Raw genomic sequence first — 16,633 nt, forward strand, 5'->3', positions numbered from 1 at the left:
GACGTGGCGGTGACGGTGGGGTTAGGGACTTAGGTTAACGGTGAAGCTTTGAAGTGGCAAATAAGTGGTGGAGCTTCGAGATGGCGGACCGACGGTGGAGCTTCAAAGTGGCGATGGAGATTCGTGGAGGTATGGTCATTTGGAGGTGAAGCCATGGAGGAGAATGGAGTTGGAAGATGATGACATGCGTGCGAAGTGTGAACCGGAGAGATTGAAGAAAGCGAAGAATCGTACCATGGGTCTTAGTTTTAGGGTTTATTGTTTGACTATTCTTTTTACTTTTTGCAATTGGGTTGGTTGATCCGTTGTGGGCATGTATATATTCAAAAAAATACAAATTCATAAGATTCGATTCGATTAAGTTATATATGGTCTTTTCAACTCGTGAACTGAGAATATCGGTTGGTTCCCTCTGTCAGTGAACAAACCATCCAGTTCAATTCGGTCCAATTCGATTCGTCGATTTTGTCTAATTTTAGCACACACCTACTTGAAACCCCCCATTCAAAACTTCCCCCTAAGAAAATCTAAATAAACAGCCTTCTTTGACAGAAAAATATAGCACTTCAATCAAAAAAAAATATGGCACTTCAATCAAGACAGCCCTTAAGGATGAGTCAGATGAACAATAAATAGCTTACGTTCAAAATATATTTCCATAACTTTAAGTTATCCTTCCTTCAGGAAATTAACTTTCATCTTTTTTTTTCCTGAAAAATTTGCAATGGCATTTGCCTTTTTTTATTAAAAAAAAAAAAAAGTACAACGGTGAGAATTGAGGATTGGACCTTTAACCTCGAAAGACGATGGTCAAACCAATTACCGCTAAAGCTCACTTTGACTTTGACTTTGAATATTTTCATATCTGATTATTTACCAATATAATGTTTTTATTTAATATCACAAATCAGCATTAAATACAATGCAGACATGCCTTCCTTTTGTTCAGCTATACAAAATATCAAAGTCCAAATCACCATAAATGATAGAGTAGACTTGCCTTCTTTCTTTCTATCTTGCAAGTTTTTCAACTACTCAAGAGAGAGAGAAGGAGAAGCTTTCTATCAACTTTCAACTACTCAGAGAGAGGTATTTATAGACTACTTACATAAATTGGCATTGGAAGTCACAAATTTGAAGGTAGCATTTCCTTGCTTTCCACTCCTCTCAGCATTGAGCGTTGTGTATATTAATTCACACTGCTGCTGCATTCAAATCCTTCCACCACTTCCGCTCTTTGAAACTCAACAAGTCAAAAGTATGAATGGTTACAGAATTCAGCATCATCATTGCAAACTTCAAGGCAAGGTCAAAACAAACCAATCTATACCATGTCCTTCTATATACATAACAAACAACACCCACCAAAATGCATACGATTATGACAGAAAAAGAATGAAGCTTACAATAGTAATAGCAATAGTTTTAGCTCTGCTGTTGATCTCCCAAGTACTTGTAGAAGCAGATACTGAAAACAAGCAAAATCAACATGAAAGAAAAGGGTGGAAAGATGAAGAAAAGAGAACTAGAAGCAGAAGCAGAAGCAGAGGAAGAAGAGGATCTGACTGTGATCCATTTTACCAATACTTATTTGGAGCTTGTGGTCAGTGGCCTTTCCCAATCTACCCTTCAGACAACCCATTTTTGGCACCCTCAATACCTCCTCTGCCCCCTTTAGTTTCTTCTCCTCCTCCAGTTTATCAGCCTGCCCCCATAGTTCCTTCTCCACCTCCCCTTCCTGCATCACCACCACCGCCCTTGGCTTCACCTGAAACTCCATCTCCACCAACACCCTTGGTTCCTTCACCGCCACCGCCGCTGCTATCTACTCCAACTCCTTCAGAAATGATTCCACCACCATTGGTGCCTTCACCACCACCATTATCATCTACTCCAACACCTTCAATCTGGTTTCCACCACCTCTAGTTTCTTCACCACCACCACTACTATCTACTCCACCTTTAATAACGTTCTCACCTCCTCTGCCAGAATTTTTACTGCCTCCACCAGTGCCTGATCTGCCACCTCCCATTCAATTCACACCAGATCAACCACCGTTCATCCCTATATTTCTTCCTCCACCACTGGTATCAATCCCAACCAAACCGCCACCTTTCACAATTCCACAGCCTCCTAGAACATTTCTTTCGCCTCCCCTGGTTCCTGAAGTTCCAGATTTTCCAAAGGAACCATTGCCCTTTGTGTCTGCACCGCCAGCACCAGATACTGGTTTTAGTGAGCCATTGGTGCCACTCCCCCCTGAACCACCCTTCACATCTCCATGATTCTATCGCCATCTAAGGAGCTGACTCCTTTTTGAAATGCAGCAACTAGCCCCCAAGCCATCAACTATGTAGACCATAAGAGTTTTTGACTATCTTAAGAGTTCTGTAATGTCTGTACCCTGGATGATTACACTATGGATGGCAGTCTATAAAGCATAAAGCTTCTACAATCTTTAACCTATCAAAGTGTTCAAAACAAGAAAAAAAAAATTAGCCTTGCTCTAATAAATAACTTTTCTTTTAAAAAAAAAAAAAAAAAACGTAATATATTCTGTAGATGGTGTAGGCCAATGCGAGGTGATGGGAAGTTTTATAGAAGTGTCATGATTGACCTTTCCTGACAATAATTACATATTGCTTCATAATCTTTATAATGCTTAAAAATTAAAACTTGTTGAGAAAGGAATGCTGAATTAAACTTATATGAATGTTCAAAGAAGCATAAACCACGCAAGATGAGCCCAAGTTCTGAACAAATTTGAAATGAAAACAGGGTACGAAGAAAAAAAAAACTGTCTTCAGAAGATTGCATCAACTTGGCCAAAGATGGGAAAGAGGTTCCCCATTTTGGCATTTCTTGACACGGTCCAGGACAATGTCTTGTAGTTCTTTCTCAATATCTTCCATGGGTCGGCAAGCATCAATAATCTGCAATTAAATTAAAGTTCAAAATACAGTCGGTCAATCACATTTTTTCCAACAAAAAAAAATAGCTTAAAATAAGACACACAAAAGCCCAAAGCAATGATTCCTCGTGAATAAATTCGTTGAATATTATTGTTTTGATTTGCTCGCAGATACTTCTGATCATGGATAGGAGGAGATTAGACAAACAGTTACCGAAGGAACTTTCTATCTTGGTTAATTATATCAGAAATTCTCATCCATTAGCTCCGCAGGACCTTATACGGTTGAAATCATCATATGCAAAGTGATGAAACTAACTTTACAAGTTTTTCACATTTCAGCCACCCTCTCTTCTTGGGATAATTTTAATTTATGCTTCCATTTATGAGACCAATTTCAAACAACTCTTGAAACACCTAAATCAAACTGATACCGATGATATTCCAAGCTTTTTTAAAAAACTTATGCTAAGAAACGATATTGGTCCCTATCATCTTACCTTAACCACTCGCACTACTTACACATCCACGAAAAGTCTTTCAAGCCCAACTCCAATTACTATATACATCGTAGGCCTTGGATCTGGGACTACCATCTACTCTCAAAAAAATTAGTAGTAGTTTATCTGTGTTGATTCAATCTCTCCCTCAGCATCTAGGGAGGTGCCTGCACTGTATCATGCCCTTCCTATTTCTATTTGAAGCCCGAAGCCCGTCTATGTTGGAAAATGTTGAATATGCATCTCCCATTGATGAACCAATATTGAGAACAATGATGTTGAGGCAACTCCAGGCGCGCGCCTGAGGCGAGAGGCAAGGCGATCGGAGGCCTGTGGTATGTAGCTGAGGCTTACAGATTTAATGAGGCGCTCGCCTTGTAGCGCCTTGCGCCATCTGAGTAAAATTTAGAATTCTTTCTTTTTTTTAATTATACCATTATAATTTTATAACCTAAGCCCACGTAAAATAGAACCACCAAATCCATGCAACCTAATATTATAATACACAGCCGTCTATACCACGCAAAAGCAAAAATCATTATCGAAAAATGTGTTAGGTCTCTTCCTATTCTCCACGTTTGGGTTAGTTTTTTTTCTTCCAAGTTTGAATTTCTCCTTCTCGCAATACTCTGAGACTTCCAAAAAAAAAAGGAAGAATTTTTCTTCACTTTTCCCATTCAACCTCTTCGACTGCAATTCTGAGGGTAGAAAAAGCAATAGAAAAGGTTAGTTTTTTTTTTCTCCCCATTATCGTTCTTCTCGGCAGATTCTGAGGTGAGTTAAAAAAAACAAAAAAAGAATTCTTTTTTTCCATTATACTTGTTCGCAGTAGATTCTATGTGAGTTTATATAAAAATGAAGCATTTTTATTCAGTTTTCATTCAACTTCTACGGCACACCTTCAACTTATTTTCCAAAAAGGTTGGTTTTTTTATTTTTGTTTTTCAGTATACTAGTTGTTTTTTATATTCAACTTGTTTTAGAAAAAGTTTTTTTTTTTCAATATACTTTTTCTTCAACCAAAAAGGTTGGTTTTTTATTTTTGTTCACTATACTAGTTGTTTTTTATATTCAACTTGTTTTTTAAAAAGATTAGGTTTTTTTTCAGTCTTTTCTTTCAACCAAAAAGGTTGGTTTTTTTTACTTTTGTTTTTCATAATCAACTTGTTTTTGTAGAAAGATTAGTTTTTTTTCCCTGTATATTTCTTTTTCAACCAAAAAGGTTGGATTTTTTATTTTTGTTTTCAGTATACTACTTGTTTTTCATATTCCACTTGTTTTTGAAAAAGATTAGTTTTTTTTAGTATACTTTTTTTTAACAATTCTCAGTGGAAACATTTCTAAAATAGGCTGTTTTTTTTCTTAAGTTTTTTTTGTTTATTTTCATTGTTTTATAATAGGATGAGAGAAGGAGAACAAAAACGAAAACATCCCAATTGGCAATGTCATATTAGAAAACAAAAAAGATACGAACACATGCAAATGTATGTTTTGCAGAAAAAACACAAATTGTGGCATTTGTCGGGCAACACAACACTTAGTTGGTGGAAACCGAAATGCTAAAGCATGCTTGAAGTGTGCAATCAATGTAAGAGAGGAACTAAAGGAGTATCAAATGGACAAAAGCAAAGAGGGAAGAAAGCAATGCCCTCCTTATGATTTGAATATAATTGATGGAGGATGAGATGGAAGTTGGTGGATGTGGATCAAGTACCGCAACATCTAGAAAACGAGCAATTCAATCACAATTGCAAGCAAGTCCACCACGAACTAAGGGAGCAATGGATAAATTTGTGTACCCAAATCCAGCTAAGGTCGTTGATGATAGGAATAGATTAAAGAAGCTAAAGCAATCAACCATCACCAAAAAATACAACAAAGAAGGGAGCAATGCTTTCAATTTATCATATGTTGGATTTATCAAGCAGGTATTCCCTTAAATACAATTCAGTTGAAAAGTTGTCAAATAATGATTGAAGCCATAGGACAATTTGGACCTGGATTGATCCACCATGAACTAAGGGAGCAATGGATAAATTTGTGTATCCAAATCCAGCCAAGGTTGTTGATGATCGGAATAGATTAAAGAAGCTGATGATCGGAATAGATTAAAGAAGCTGAAGCAATCAACCATCGCCAAAAAATACAATAAAGAAGGGAGTGATGCTACAGTTCAATTTATCATATGCTGGATTTATCAAGCAGGTTTCCCTTAAATATAATTCGGTTGAAAAGTTTCCAAATAATGATTGAAATCATAGGACAATTTGGACCTAGGTTAATACCTCCTTATAATGAGGCTAGAGTGACATGCTAAAAAAGGAAGTAGAACATACAAAAAATTTAATGAGTAACCATGATGTTGAATAGAAAAGAAATGGTTGCTCTTTGATGTCGGATGGGTGGACTGATAAAAGAGATAGAACCCTGATAAATTTTTTAGTGCATTCTACTGCTGGGATATTGTTTTTAGAATCGATTGATGCATCTTCATGCATCAAAACTGGAGAAAAAGTATTCGAACGCTTGGATGGTATGGTGGAAAAAACAGGAGAAGAGAATATTGTCCAAGTTGTGACTGATAATACCTCAAACTATATCCTAGTTGGCAAATATTTGGAAGCAAAGCGACAACATTTATATTGGACACCATATGTTGCCCACTGTTTAGATTTGATATTAGAGAACATTGGGAAGATTGATCAGATCAAAAGATGTATTAAAAAGGATGTAGCACTAAGTGATTTATTTATAATCACTTGTAAATACTTAACATGATGAGAAAGTTTACCAATCAACATGAATTGGTGAGACCAGCAATTACACGTTTTGCAACATCGTTTTTTATCCTAGCAAGTATCCACAGGAATAAAGCAAACTTGAAAAAGATGTTTATTTCTGAAAAATGGACGACTTCCAAATGGGCAAAAGATCCAATGGGAAATAGAGAAGTCAACACCGTTTTGATGTCATCCTTTTGGAACTCAGTGGTCTACACTTTAAAGGCATCCGGACCCTTAGTTTGAGTACTTAGATTTGTCGATGGTGATAACCTACAATGGGATATATCTATGAGGCCATGGATAGGGCAAAGGAGGCCATTAAGAGTGGGTTTAATGATAATGAAATGAAGTACAAGTCAATTTAAGAGATCATTGATAGAAGATGGGATTGTCAACTTCATCAACCATTACATGTTGCTGGGTATTATTTGAATCCATCACTTTTCTATGACCGCAAGGATAGAATTGCTCAAGAATTGAAGTCATGAGTGGTTTTCTTAAAGTTGTGCAAAGACTGATACCATCTACTAATGATCAAAATCAATGCATAGTGGAATTAAAGTTATATTCTGAAGCTAAAGGCATGTTTGGCATTGACTTAGTAAGGATAGAATTACTCAAGAATTGAAGTCATGAGTGGTTTTCTTAAAGTTGTGCAAAGACTGATACCATCTACTAGTGATCAAAATCAATGCATAGTGGAATTAAAGTTATATTCTAAAGCTAAAGGCATGTTCGGCATTGACTTAGTAATCAACACAAGGAAAGTTAAGACACCAGTTAAGGACATTTCCTACTACATTAGTAGTGTATATAAGTAAGTATGTTATTTCTAAATCATGTCAAATGTGTGAACAGCATCACAATGAGCACTTTATGGTGGTAATACTGTTTTGCAAAAGTTAGCCATGAGAGTCCTTAATCTGACGTGTAGCGCTTCTAGTATGAGCACGAATGGAGTATTTTCGAATATGTAAGTGATCATTTTGTTTTCTACCTTATTAATTTAAGATTTAACATAAACTTCTAACTCCATATTGGTTAATAAGTTGTAGATTCATACGAAAAAGAGGAACAAGTTGAAACATAAGCGCTTAAATGATCTCGTTTATATAAATTATAATCAAGCACTTAAAGAGCACTTTGATTTAAAGGATCAACTTGATCCAATCTCCTTAGATATATAGACGAGAGTAATGAATACTTGGTCGGAACAATGGATGAAGAAAATAATGAAACTGAAGTTGACAATGAGCTAGTTTTTCATTACGACAACCACACATAGGGAGATGTAGATCGTGCTAGTGGCGTTAGAGAACTCATCACATATACTAGATCAAAAGGAAAGTCAACTGCCTCTGCCTCCACTTCTAGAGTTCAAAAGCAAACACCAACTATACAAGTGGTTAGTGATGAAGATGAGGACGACGATGAAGAGGAATTAGACATTGAGGACAATGGCCAAGGACGAGCAATGGACGAAACCTTATATTTAGATGGGGAAGATGTTGAATTTGACATTTGATCATGTTTTAAATTTTTACTTTTGGAGTTTTGTTAATTTTTATTGATTAGATTACTATTATTAATCTTTGAGACTTTGACATTTGTATATAAACTTATGTTCTACTTCTACATATATTATTTATTTATTTATTAAGCCTCACTTCACTCAGGCGTCGCCTTTTTATCGCCTCTCACATTGAGGCGATCAAAGGACTTGTCACCTTGAGGTGTGCCTTGCACTTTGAAAACACTAACTGAGAAGGCTTAACACTTTCGCAAAGTGACCTCTACTATTGATCTTGTTGATTTTCTGATGCCAAGTGTGGCAATTATCACCCTACCTTTTTAAAGCAGTTTTGACTGAGAGGTGTATGGACAAAATATCTTCTACTGCCTCCAGTAGGATGGATCAAACCAGTTAAAGTGGAATCTTTCAATAAAAAGGATGTAGGAAGAATAAGGTTAATTGGGTAATATTCTAGGATAATTCTCCTTTTATTTCCACTTATAATAAACTCTACAAATGTGAGTTTTTCCCCTCTGGTTGAAATACACTATCATTCTAATAAAAGATTTACAAGCTTGATTCTTGGAGGATTACTCCTTGAAGCTACTTGAGCTACATCAATTTGGTATCAAAGCAACCATCTGGGCCAACATTCAAGCCATGTCAACCAAGTTTGGAAAAAAAGTAACTAAATAATAATTTAGGTGTTGAGCACATGCCCAAGGGGCGAGGAGTGTTCACGTCTAGGCATCCTAGACACATACCACACGCCAGTCTTAAGAGTTTTGGTGTTTCAATGTTTCCAAGATAAATGAAAAACAAGTTACCTCCCATTTAGAATCAACCAAAACTTGATAGCACTTAGCAACTTTGGTCTGGAACTCAATCTGCTCGTATCTCTCACATCCATAACCTCCTCTTTCTGCAGCTGTCTGATCATTCAAAATAACTCTTTATTTACAAAGCAATTATAATACAGATTGGAACATTTTTGAACTTGAGAATTTGTCTGGTTGGTGAGGGTAGTAAATCAAAGTCAAGTTTCATCATTAACATAAAAAATGGCAGCACTCCTAGATAAAGTCATGCAAATAGTATAATCTTTTGATATCATAGATTGTATGAAAAAAAACACTACTCTTGGATATTAATTTTTTGTTCTTATATCCATCAGTCACCAATGACATAATAGAACTTTAAATAAGTCTCTAAAAACATCTGTTCTACCTGAACAACAGCTTATTGTATGCTACAAACCATATATTGATTGAGTTCCATACCAAATTTACAATTGTTCCTACGGTATGTGAAGACATGGTACAAAGTTGCTATATCATCTATGAATTGAAGAGACCGAAACCAAAAATGTCAATATGTAGCTTCAGTACATTTACAAGTTGGAAAAGATGAATCATGATAAACCATCCTAATAAATGCACTTAAAATTGTTCCAGAATGAAATGATATAGTGATTAACTGACCTCTGGAGATATGTCTAGGTACAGTACGAGGTCTGGAGCTAGCAAGCCAACCTCCGGTGCCTGCAAAGGATAAACATAACATCAGCATTTTTTTTTCTTTTCTTTTCTTTTCTTTTTTGGGACACAAACCAACAGGAATATATTGTTTTTTTAAATCAGAAAACAAAATTTTCCATTGAGTAATGACAAGAGACTAATGCTCAAAAGAAAACAAATAAAAAGCATGAATTACGAAGGAGAAAGAAAAGCATCTCACTTGAGACATATATCATAGAAAGAGTAATGATAAAGAATTTGAAAAGGGAACACCATGTAGTGGCTTTCTGTAACACCTAGACTAGGGTACATGATGAGGAGAATTACAAAATAATTAATATATTTTAATTAACATTTAGTTTAGTTGTTAATTAAGATTAATTCATGTTTAATTAGAATAATTAGTTAATTGTCCTATTTTCTTGTAAGGCTATTATAGCCAATTTAAGATTATAATAGGAAGCTTTTGAGTATTAATTTTGAATATAGAATTTTTGTTCTTGAAGAGTTCTCTCATCTGAGGGATGGACTTCCCTTGCTTGGACATGGATTTGGCCTAAAACCTCAAACCCGTTGCATCAGTATATGAATGAACAAAGATCATATCCAAATGAGAGAAATCCTAAGAATATGAAAGAATGGCTAAAAAGGGCTTAAAAGAATTGAACGTTACTACCTATACCAACAAGATCAACATTTTTTTTCAATAGCTGAATTATAAGAACTTCAAAGTTAAGCGTGCTTAGCTTGAGCAATCCTATATTGGGTGATCTCGTGGGAAATTTCCTAGGAAGCATGTAAGTGAAGGCAAAGTATGTTGAAAGGACCCGTGTTGATTTGTGTGGATAATCTTCACTCTTAGAAGCTTTTTAAGACAAACAAGGATGACGTTGCCAAGTCGCAGGAGATGCAGGGGAATGTTAGGGCCATCAGGTGCCCAATCCATATTTTGAATCGAAAAGAGTGATGACTAAAAAATTTGGAAAGGGAACACCACGTAGAGGCTTTTAATCTTGCACATTCAGAAATCAAACTAATTTTTTTAATATATCCGTGAGTGTCCGGACCAACTTACACGCACCTTGACTAATCTCACGGGACAACCCATCTGACCCTACAACATTCGGGTGTCAAGGAAACTTGTAGGACATTAAATCCTAGGTAGGTGCCACCATGGCTTTGACCAACTAAACCATCTATTGAATATTCAATAAAAGCCAACAAGAACAACTTAAGGGCAAGAGGTTGAGAGACTCCTTCCCAAAGGAGCTAATAAGGAGATAAAAATCATCAAAAAGTTGTTACAAAAGAATTTGGTTAATTTGTACACCACCAAGAGGTTGTTTGTTGAACAACAACCAAAAAAGAATCAAAAGAACCAAACTTATCTTCAAAAATCCTATTATTTCTTTCTTCCCAAAAACACCACATTAATCCATAATAAGCTCGGTTTTCAGCTGAACATTTTCACATAAGATGCTTGAGAACACCCACTGGATGTTGAAATACGAAAGGAGCTTGAACCAACACTTTGACGGATAAGAGCAGCTAAGAAAGAATCCTTTTGCAACGAAGAAACAAAAATTAACTCTCTTGATTAACAATTTCACCAAGAACGAACTGGATGAATGTAAAGAACACTGTTTTGAGTCTTCAATAGAGCCAACTTTTTTATTGTAAGAATACTATTGTAAATGTAGAGATAGCAAATAAGTGAGGAAAATGGAGTTTCAAAGGAGAATCCCCAATTCATCTGTTCTGCCAAAAAGGAATATGATTTCCATTTCCCAGTTCAAGGGAGGCAAAGAAATCATACCATTTCCAATTCTTAGAAATGCTGGTCCATGGACTTCTGAGGCTTGACCATACCTTACAGCCGTGTGCCATTCAAATTGAGAATGCCCATGAATGTCCATAATCGCCTCAGGCCCAAGAGCTTTTTCTTGCCCAAGCTTTTCATAGCACACCAAATTTCCTCAAGAGAGGAACAATTAGAGCCTCATTTGCTGTTCTTGAAAATTTGAGACCACCTTCCACCGAAGGTTGGGAGGAATAAATTGCTGACTGGAACCTTCATAGATAAGGAAGAAAAGAGTCAAAGGATTCCATCTTCAATTGCTCTAAAAGTCAATAATGAGGACCCATCGATGGAGCATAATTCTGAAATAAGAAGCTTTCGCTTTTTAGCAGCCAAAAACCGATGAAAGAAGCCGTATTCACATCCACTTCATGCAGACACTGGAGTCTACGTAACTGAATCAAATTTCTTTCTTCAATCAAGTAGAGATCCAATAACTCACCTTTCAAACTAATACCTAAGATACCATTCTTGACTAGTCAGTAGCCCCAATTCTGATTTGGCATCAAAATATGCAATTTCAGAAAATAAGTTCTTCTCCTTATCTTTTTTTTTTTTTTTAAACCTCATATTCAGTAAACCTTTAGTGGATGTTTTCAAATTTCTGAGTTTAGAGGAAATAACAAACCCTGCCCAGCCATAGGATTTATTCTCAAATAATGGCTTTTCAATGAGCTTCATGATCCATAAGCCATGAACTGTAAAACTGGGAAGGTGACTTCCCCCATCCAAAACTACCCGCTTCAAAAAGAAGAGGAAAATAGTCAGAAAAGATACATACCTGCTTTGACACCCTTGAATTTTCAAACACAATATCCCATTCAATGGAAACAAAAAAAAATCTGTCTAACAGAGACTGTACACCATTACCTTCTCTTAACCATACGAATTTTCCACTGGACAAAGAGATTTCCACTAAACCCAGTTCTTCAATAATCTTATTAAACTGCCTCATCCCCTTGGTTTGTCTATGGATAAGGAATCACTAACGAACTCTGACTATTTTGAAATCTCCATCTGCATACTATGGTTCCTTGGGGAAAGAATGGAAAGAACGTAATTCACTTCAAAGACACTTTCACTCATAATCATTTGATTCGTTAATGTTCGAAATCCAACAAACTTTATTTTGTAGAAAAGATACCTTCACCAAGTGAGAATATCCTCCTCTTAATAGCTCAACAACCTCCACTTTGCTTTCATCCCACAAAATTAACAAACAACCCAAGCGACCATAATATTCAATATCAACCCAATTTTCATCTCTTGAACTCCATAATGATTTGATAAATCTTCTATCAAAAAGAGGACTTTTTGGTTACTTTAATACGAACCAACTCATAACAGATATGCAGTAAAAACTTCTTCAACTAACTCTTTTAGAGCTTGGGTCCTTTCTACTGTATTCTCTGTCGAAAGGCAGAGGAAAACCTAGATCACCTTCTCTGGGGTTGTTAGTTTGTGACGTTTGGGTGGATTTACTTTCTGCAAGAGTTTGACGTTCAGACAGTTGGCTAGAGGGATATTCGTGTGACGATCGGGAAGTTCCTCCTCCATCCGCCTTTTAGAGAGAGGTCGTTTGTTGTGGCTTGCTATGGTGTGCGTTGTGAGACATTTAGGGGGAGAGAAACAATAGGATATTCAGAGGTTTGGATAAAGACCCTAGTGAGGTTTGGCCCTTAGTAAGGTTTCATGTGTCGCTTCAATTTTGAAGCTTTTTGTAAGTTTCATTGAATCAAAAAAAGAAAAAACCAACTTACTTTATATTTTCTAAGCTCTTTGGGATTGAATGATTAACTTCCCGAAATTTCAAACCACAAGCCTCAATTAAAGAAGAAAATTACCAGCTGAAAGGGTAATTTTGTCTTGAAAACTTGGCCATCACTTGGGAGAACTTACTTAAACTTTAGATAACAAAACTTAACTTAGATGAATGTTGGAACTAGTAAAGAAAAAGTTTTGACTTCCATATCCCTTGAAAGCACAGATGTGAACAAATTACCAAAGAAAAAACCAAACACATTCCAGGAGATCATATCATTGACTAGAGGCCAAGAACATCATCAAGAGGAAACCAAGAATGATGATTTTTGAAGGCTTGAGGTGACAAGTTGGGAGGAGAGAGAAGAGAGCATTCAAGGGGTCTCTTCAGACTTCAGGAATATATTACTATAACCAAAATCACTTGGGATAGGGAAATGAGAAGGCCCCCTCACAAAATATAGTGAAGCAAAGCCTTCAAACAGGTTTAAAGTTAGGCCATAATTACAAAAAGATTGTGACTTAGACACCACCAAGAAGAAATGAGTTGTTCAAATTACAAAATGGGTGAAATAAAGTATTACATAACTTCCGAATTTTAGCATCCAACATTAGAAAAGTAAATAAAAACAGAGCATTGATGTAAATAAACAAAGGATTCATCCAAATTGTTTATTTGTTTATTACCTTACACCATTCAAAGCCAAGTCCTTTGGCACACGAAAAGGCCACCCCTGAGTAAGAATACCGATCAAGAATAAGAGTGGTTCCACCTTTTAACTTAGTTTCCATTAAGGATCTGCACGGGCATTACAGTAGTTAAACACAAGAAATATACTAGTATATTACATGCAACAAAATGGTTTTGGGTCGCAAGTTTGCAACTACTGTTGCTTGGAACTTCTAAAACTAGGTAATATTTTCATTTTAAAGCTTGCCACTTACTAACAATATAGAAAGCTCCATCATTTTTTGCAGCTGAAAATTTATCAACCTAAGAGATTAATATGCAGGTTGTATAAAGAAAAATTAAAAACCTCTTCTCCCATCGGTTAGCACTGAAAAGAAGATGTATTGTGTGGTCATCCAGCTGTGATTCGTTAGAAAGATAGGAAGATATCATCTGTCCAACATTAGTTGTTCTATCAGGAAACCGCCATAGTTCAACAGAATGGCCAAGTCCTTGTAAGTACTGGACTAATCTACCGGACTGTGTAGTCTTCCCACATCGGTCCAACCCTTCTAGAACCACCAAGGCTCCTCTAGAGTTACTGCTGCAACTTCTGACGACAGAGTTCTGATTAGTTCCCATTTGGATCTTCTGGATAAAATTATTATACGGAACTTTTAGCAGAAAACTCGAGGATATTCTAGTTGTTACTACTCCAAAACTCCTAAATAAGAAAAACAAACATCAGAGAGGTCTTCTATATCAATCATTTTCAAAAGAAATTTGTAAATGATTGTGATTGAAGCAGAAACTATCTTATGCATATTTGATTTTTTAGGGGGAAAAAAATACAGCTTCAAAAAAATTCAAATGTATTTCTACCAACATGTGATAGCCCACAAAAACAAATATATAAGGGAAATTTTCTATTTTTACTCCTACACTTGTCATGTTGTATCAAATTTTTACTCGAAACCATCAAATCGCACCTCAAACTTAGGTGAGTGTTGCAATCTTAACTTTAAACTTTTATAATTTGTCCCATATGATAAGTTTACGTTCCAAATTCCAAAATCTCATGCAATGAAATTGAAAATGAAAGTTTATGGTGAAAAATGATAAACTTGACACTAGGTAAAATTTGAACCTTTCCCATTAAATAAATAATAATTATCAAAAAAATAAACATCATAAATTACACGTAAAACAAGAAATTAATCTTACAATGGCTTATAGAATGTGGAAGCAAGCATGGATCATATCCTGACCTTGAAACTGACTAAAATTGTATGCTCAAAAGCTTTATCCCAAAGTCAATTAACTACCACAAATAGAACTTCCAACTACTACAGATGCAAACGGCCCTGGTCCTCCAATCCAAGCTAAAGTTCCAGCTCACATGAAGGAAGACTGCTAAATTCAACATCATAATCAAAAATGTGAGTAGGTTTCACAAGTAAAAAAAAAAGAAGTAACAAAGGAATGGAAAATGAAATGGCATAACCAAATGAGACATAAGTGATTCCAACCAACTAGATTCGATAGAAGAGAAAATATTTTGGACTATCCCTTGATCTTTCATTTGAAAACATTTTGGAAAAACATGTTAGATATTATATTAAATTTGCCTTCACCCATCAGCTTTTGGATCAATTGGTGATTTAAGATAGTATTAGAGCACGTGGTCCAAGGAGATCTTGTGTTCAAACCCCAAATTATTGTTTCCTCCCCAATTAACATTTCCACTTGTTGGGTCTTCTTAATATTTCAAGCCCACAAGTGAAGGAGAGGGTTAGATATTATATTAAATTTATTTTCACCCATCAATTTAAGCTTTTTGGTCAATTGGTGATTTAAAACAAAACAAAAAAGAGTAGAACAGTAATAATAAGAAATTTTCAAAGTTTTGAAATTCATTTTCTTATACAACTCTTTGCAAAACTTTCTAAAGTAACCTATCAAACTTTCAAAAAATCGAAACTTCAATTAAAACTTTGTTGGAAACGGTTCTTTCAAGACCAAAATCATTCGATCACACAAGCTTTCAAAACCAAAGGTTTCGATTGAACAAATCTTTCATTTAACCAAGACTTTCAAACTAAAACTCTCAATTTAAAACTATTAGTCCCTCAACATTTTAGAGGAACATAACTTTCGAAGACTTTTAATAAACGAAAACTTCCAAAACTTCCAGTTCCATTAAGATAAAACGTTCGATCAATCAATACTTTCAATTCAAATAGTATTTCCAATCTATCAACATTTCCAAATATCAGAGTAACGATTGATTAATGTTTTGGACAAGTAACCACTCGTCCGTAACATTAATAAATCGTTTATTCCATCATAAATGTCGATTAGAAACCGGATATATATGCTTACGCAGCTGCCGTGAATCAGAAGACGCCGCCAAACTCAGGATGGTACCGTAGGCCTGAAATCGCCGGAACAAGGACTGTTAGTAAAGCCGTTTGTACGTCCTCGGAGGCTGTTCAGAGAGCGTCCGCGGCTGTGAGGGTGAGGGTGAGGAAGAGAAGAGGGTTCCTTTTCTTATAGTTTTTCTCCCTACTTTATTTTACTCTATTTTTCCAATATTTTCTTTTAAGGGACTATTTTTCCAATCTTAAAAGTTAAAACTTAAAATGCCTATATTTGGTAGAAATTTTGAAAAATGATTAAATGAAAACAAATTTGTATTATTATAAATATTATGATAATAGATATTAATTAGACGTCCATATTTAATATTCATTAACAATGTGTTATGCCTTCATTTCTCAAAGTGTTGTCCATGTGTTTAAACATTACACATTATTAGTGTCTAGTTAATCTTTCCTCTACTTGTCAAATTAAATCCATGAAAATTTGAGGAAGTAGAGATTTTAGAGAAATTTCTTATTTTATATTGTTGGAGGAGAAATTTCGGACCAACCATGGATCGTCACGTCTAAATTAATGACGGAATCTTTCCTCTACTTGTCAAATTAAAATCCATGAAAATTTGAGGAAGTAGAGATTTTAGAGAAATTTCTTATTTTATATTGTTGGAGGAGAAATTTCGGACCAACCATGGATCGTCACGTCTAAATTAATGACGGAATCTTTCTCTACTTGTCAAA

General features: G+C 35.5%; 2 protein-coding genes across 9 annotated transcripts; both read right to left on the bottom strand.

The window, feature by feature from the left end:
* Positions 1 to 913: 913 nt before the first annotated feature.
* Positions 914 to 16,079, bottom strand: LOC120075421 (thymidylate kinase). Of its 8 annotated transcripts, none has more exons than XR_005481337.1 (8): positions 15,897 to 16,079; positions 14,739 to 14,924; positions 13,882 to 14,238; positions 13,532 to 13,643; positions 9,190 to 9,249; positions 8,536 to 8,640; positions 1,407 to 2,934; positions 914 to 1,235 (listed from the first exon to the last, which is right to left on the bottom strand). XR_005481337.1 is itself a non-coding variant. In XM_039028811.1 (7 exons), exons 2-7 carry the CDS (start codon positions 14,765 to 14,767, stop codon positions 2,818 to 2,820), a joined length of 780 nt encoding a protein of 259 aa, XP_038884739.1. In that variant the 5' UTR covers positions 14,768 to 14,927; positions 15,897 to 16,079; the 3' UTR covers positions 2,568 to 2,817. The 8 variants fall into 8 exon arrangements, 6 of the variants coding, with proteins under 6 accessions (XP_038884739.1, XP_038884764.1, XP_038884777.1 ...); XR_005481335.1 differs by having other exon boundaries at positions 914 to 1,243; XM_039028811.1 differs by lacking the exon at positions 914 to 1,235 and having other exon boundaries at positions 2,568 to 2,934; positions 14,739 to 14,927.
* LOC120080122 (glycine-rich cell wall structural protein 1.0) lies at positions 1,701 to 2,033 on the bottom strand. The gene has a single exon (XM_039034689.1). It carries the CDS (start codon positions 2,031 to 2,033, stop codon positions 1,701 to 1,703), a length of 333 nt encoding a protein of 110 aa, XP_038890617.1.
* Positions 16,080 to 16,633: the final 554 nt, after the last annotated feature.

This window comes from Benincasa hispida, chromosome 1 (assembly GCF_009727055.1).
Source record: "Benincasa hispida cultivar B227 chromosome 1, ASM972705v1, whole genome shotgun sequence".
Classification (NCBI taxonomy): domain Eukaryota; kingdom Viridiplantae; phylum Streptophyta; class Magnoliopsida; order Cucurbitales; family Cucurbitaceae; genus Benincasa; species Benincasa hispida.

Coding starts and splice junctions, on each gene's coding strand:
- LOC120080122 (XM_039034689.1), bottom strand. CDS start 2,033: ATGGGAGGTGGCAGATCAGGCACTGGTGGAGGCAGTAAAAATTCTGGC.
- LOC120075421 (XM_039028811.1), bottom strand. CDS start 14,767: ATGCTTGCTTCCACATTCTATAAGCCATT. Junction 13,644..13,881: donor GCTAACCGATGGGAGAAGAG/GTTTTTAATTTT, acceptor ATGCCCGTGCAG/ATCCTTAATGGAAACTAAGT. Junction 9,250..13,531: donor TTGGCTTTGAATGGTGTAAG/GTAATAAACAAA, acceptor TATCCTTTGCAG/GCACCGGAGGTTGGCTTGCT.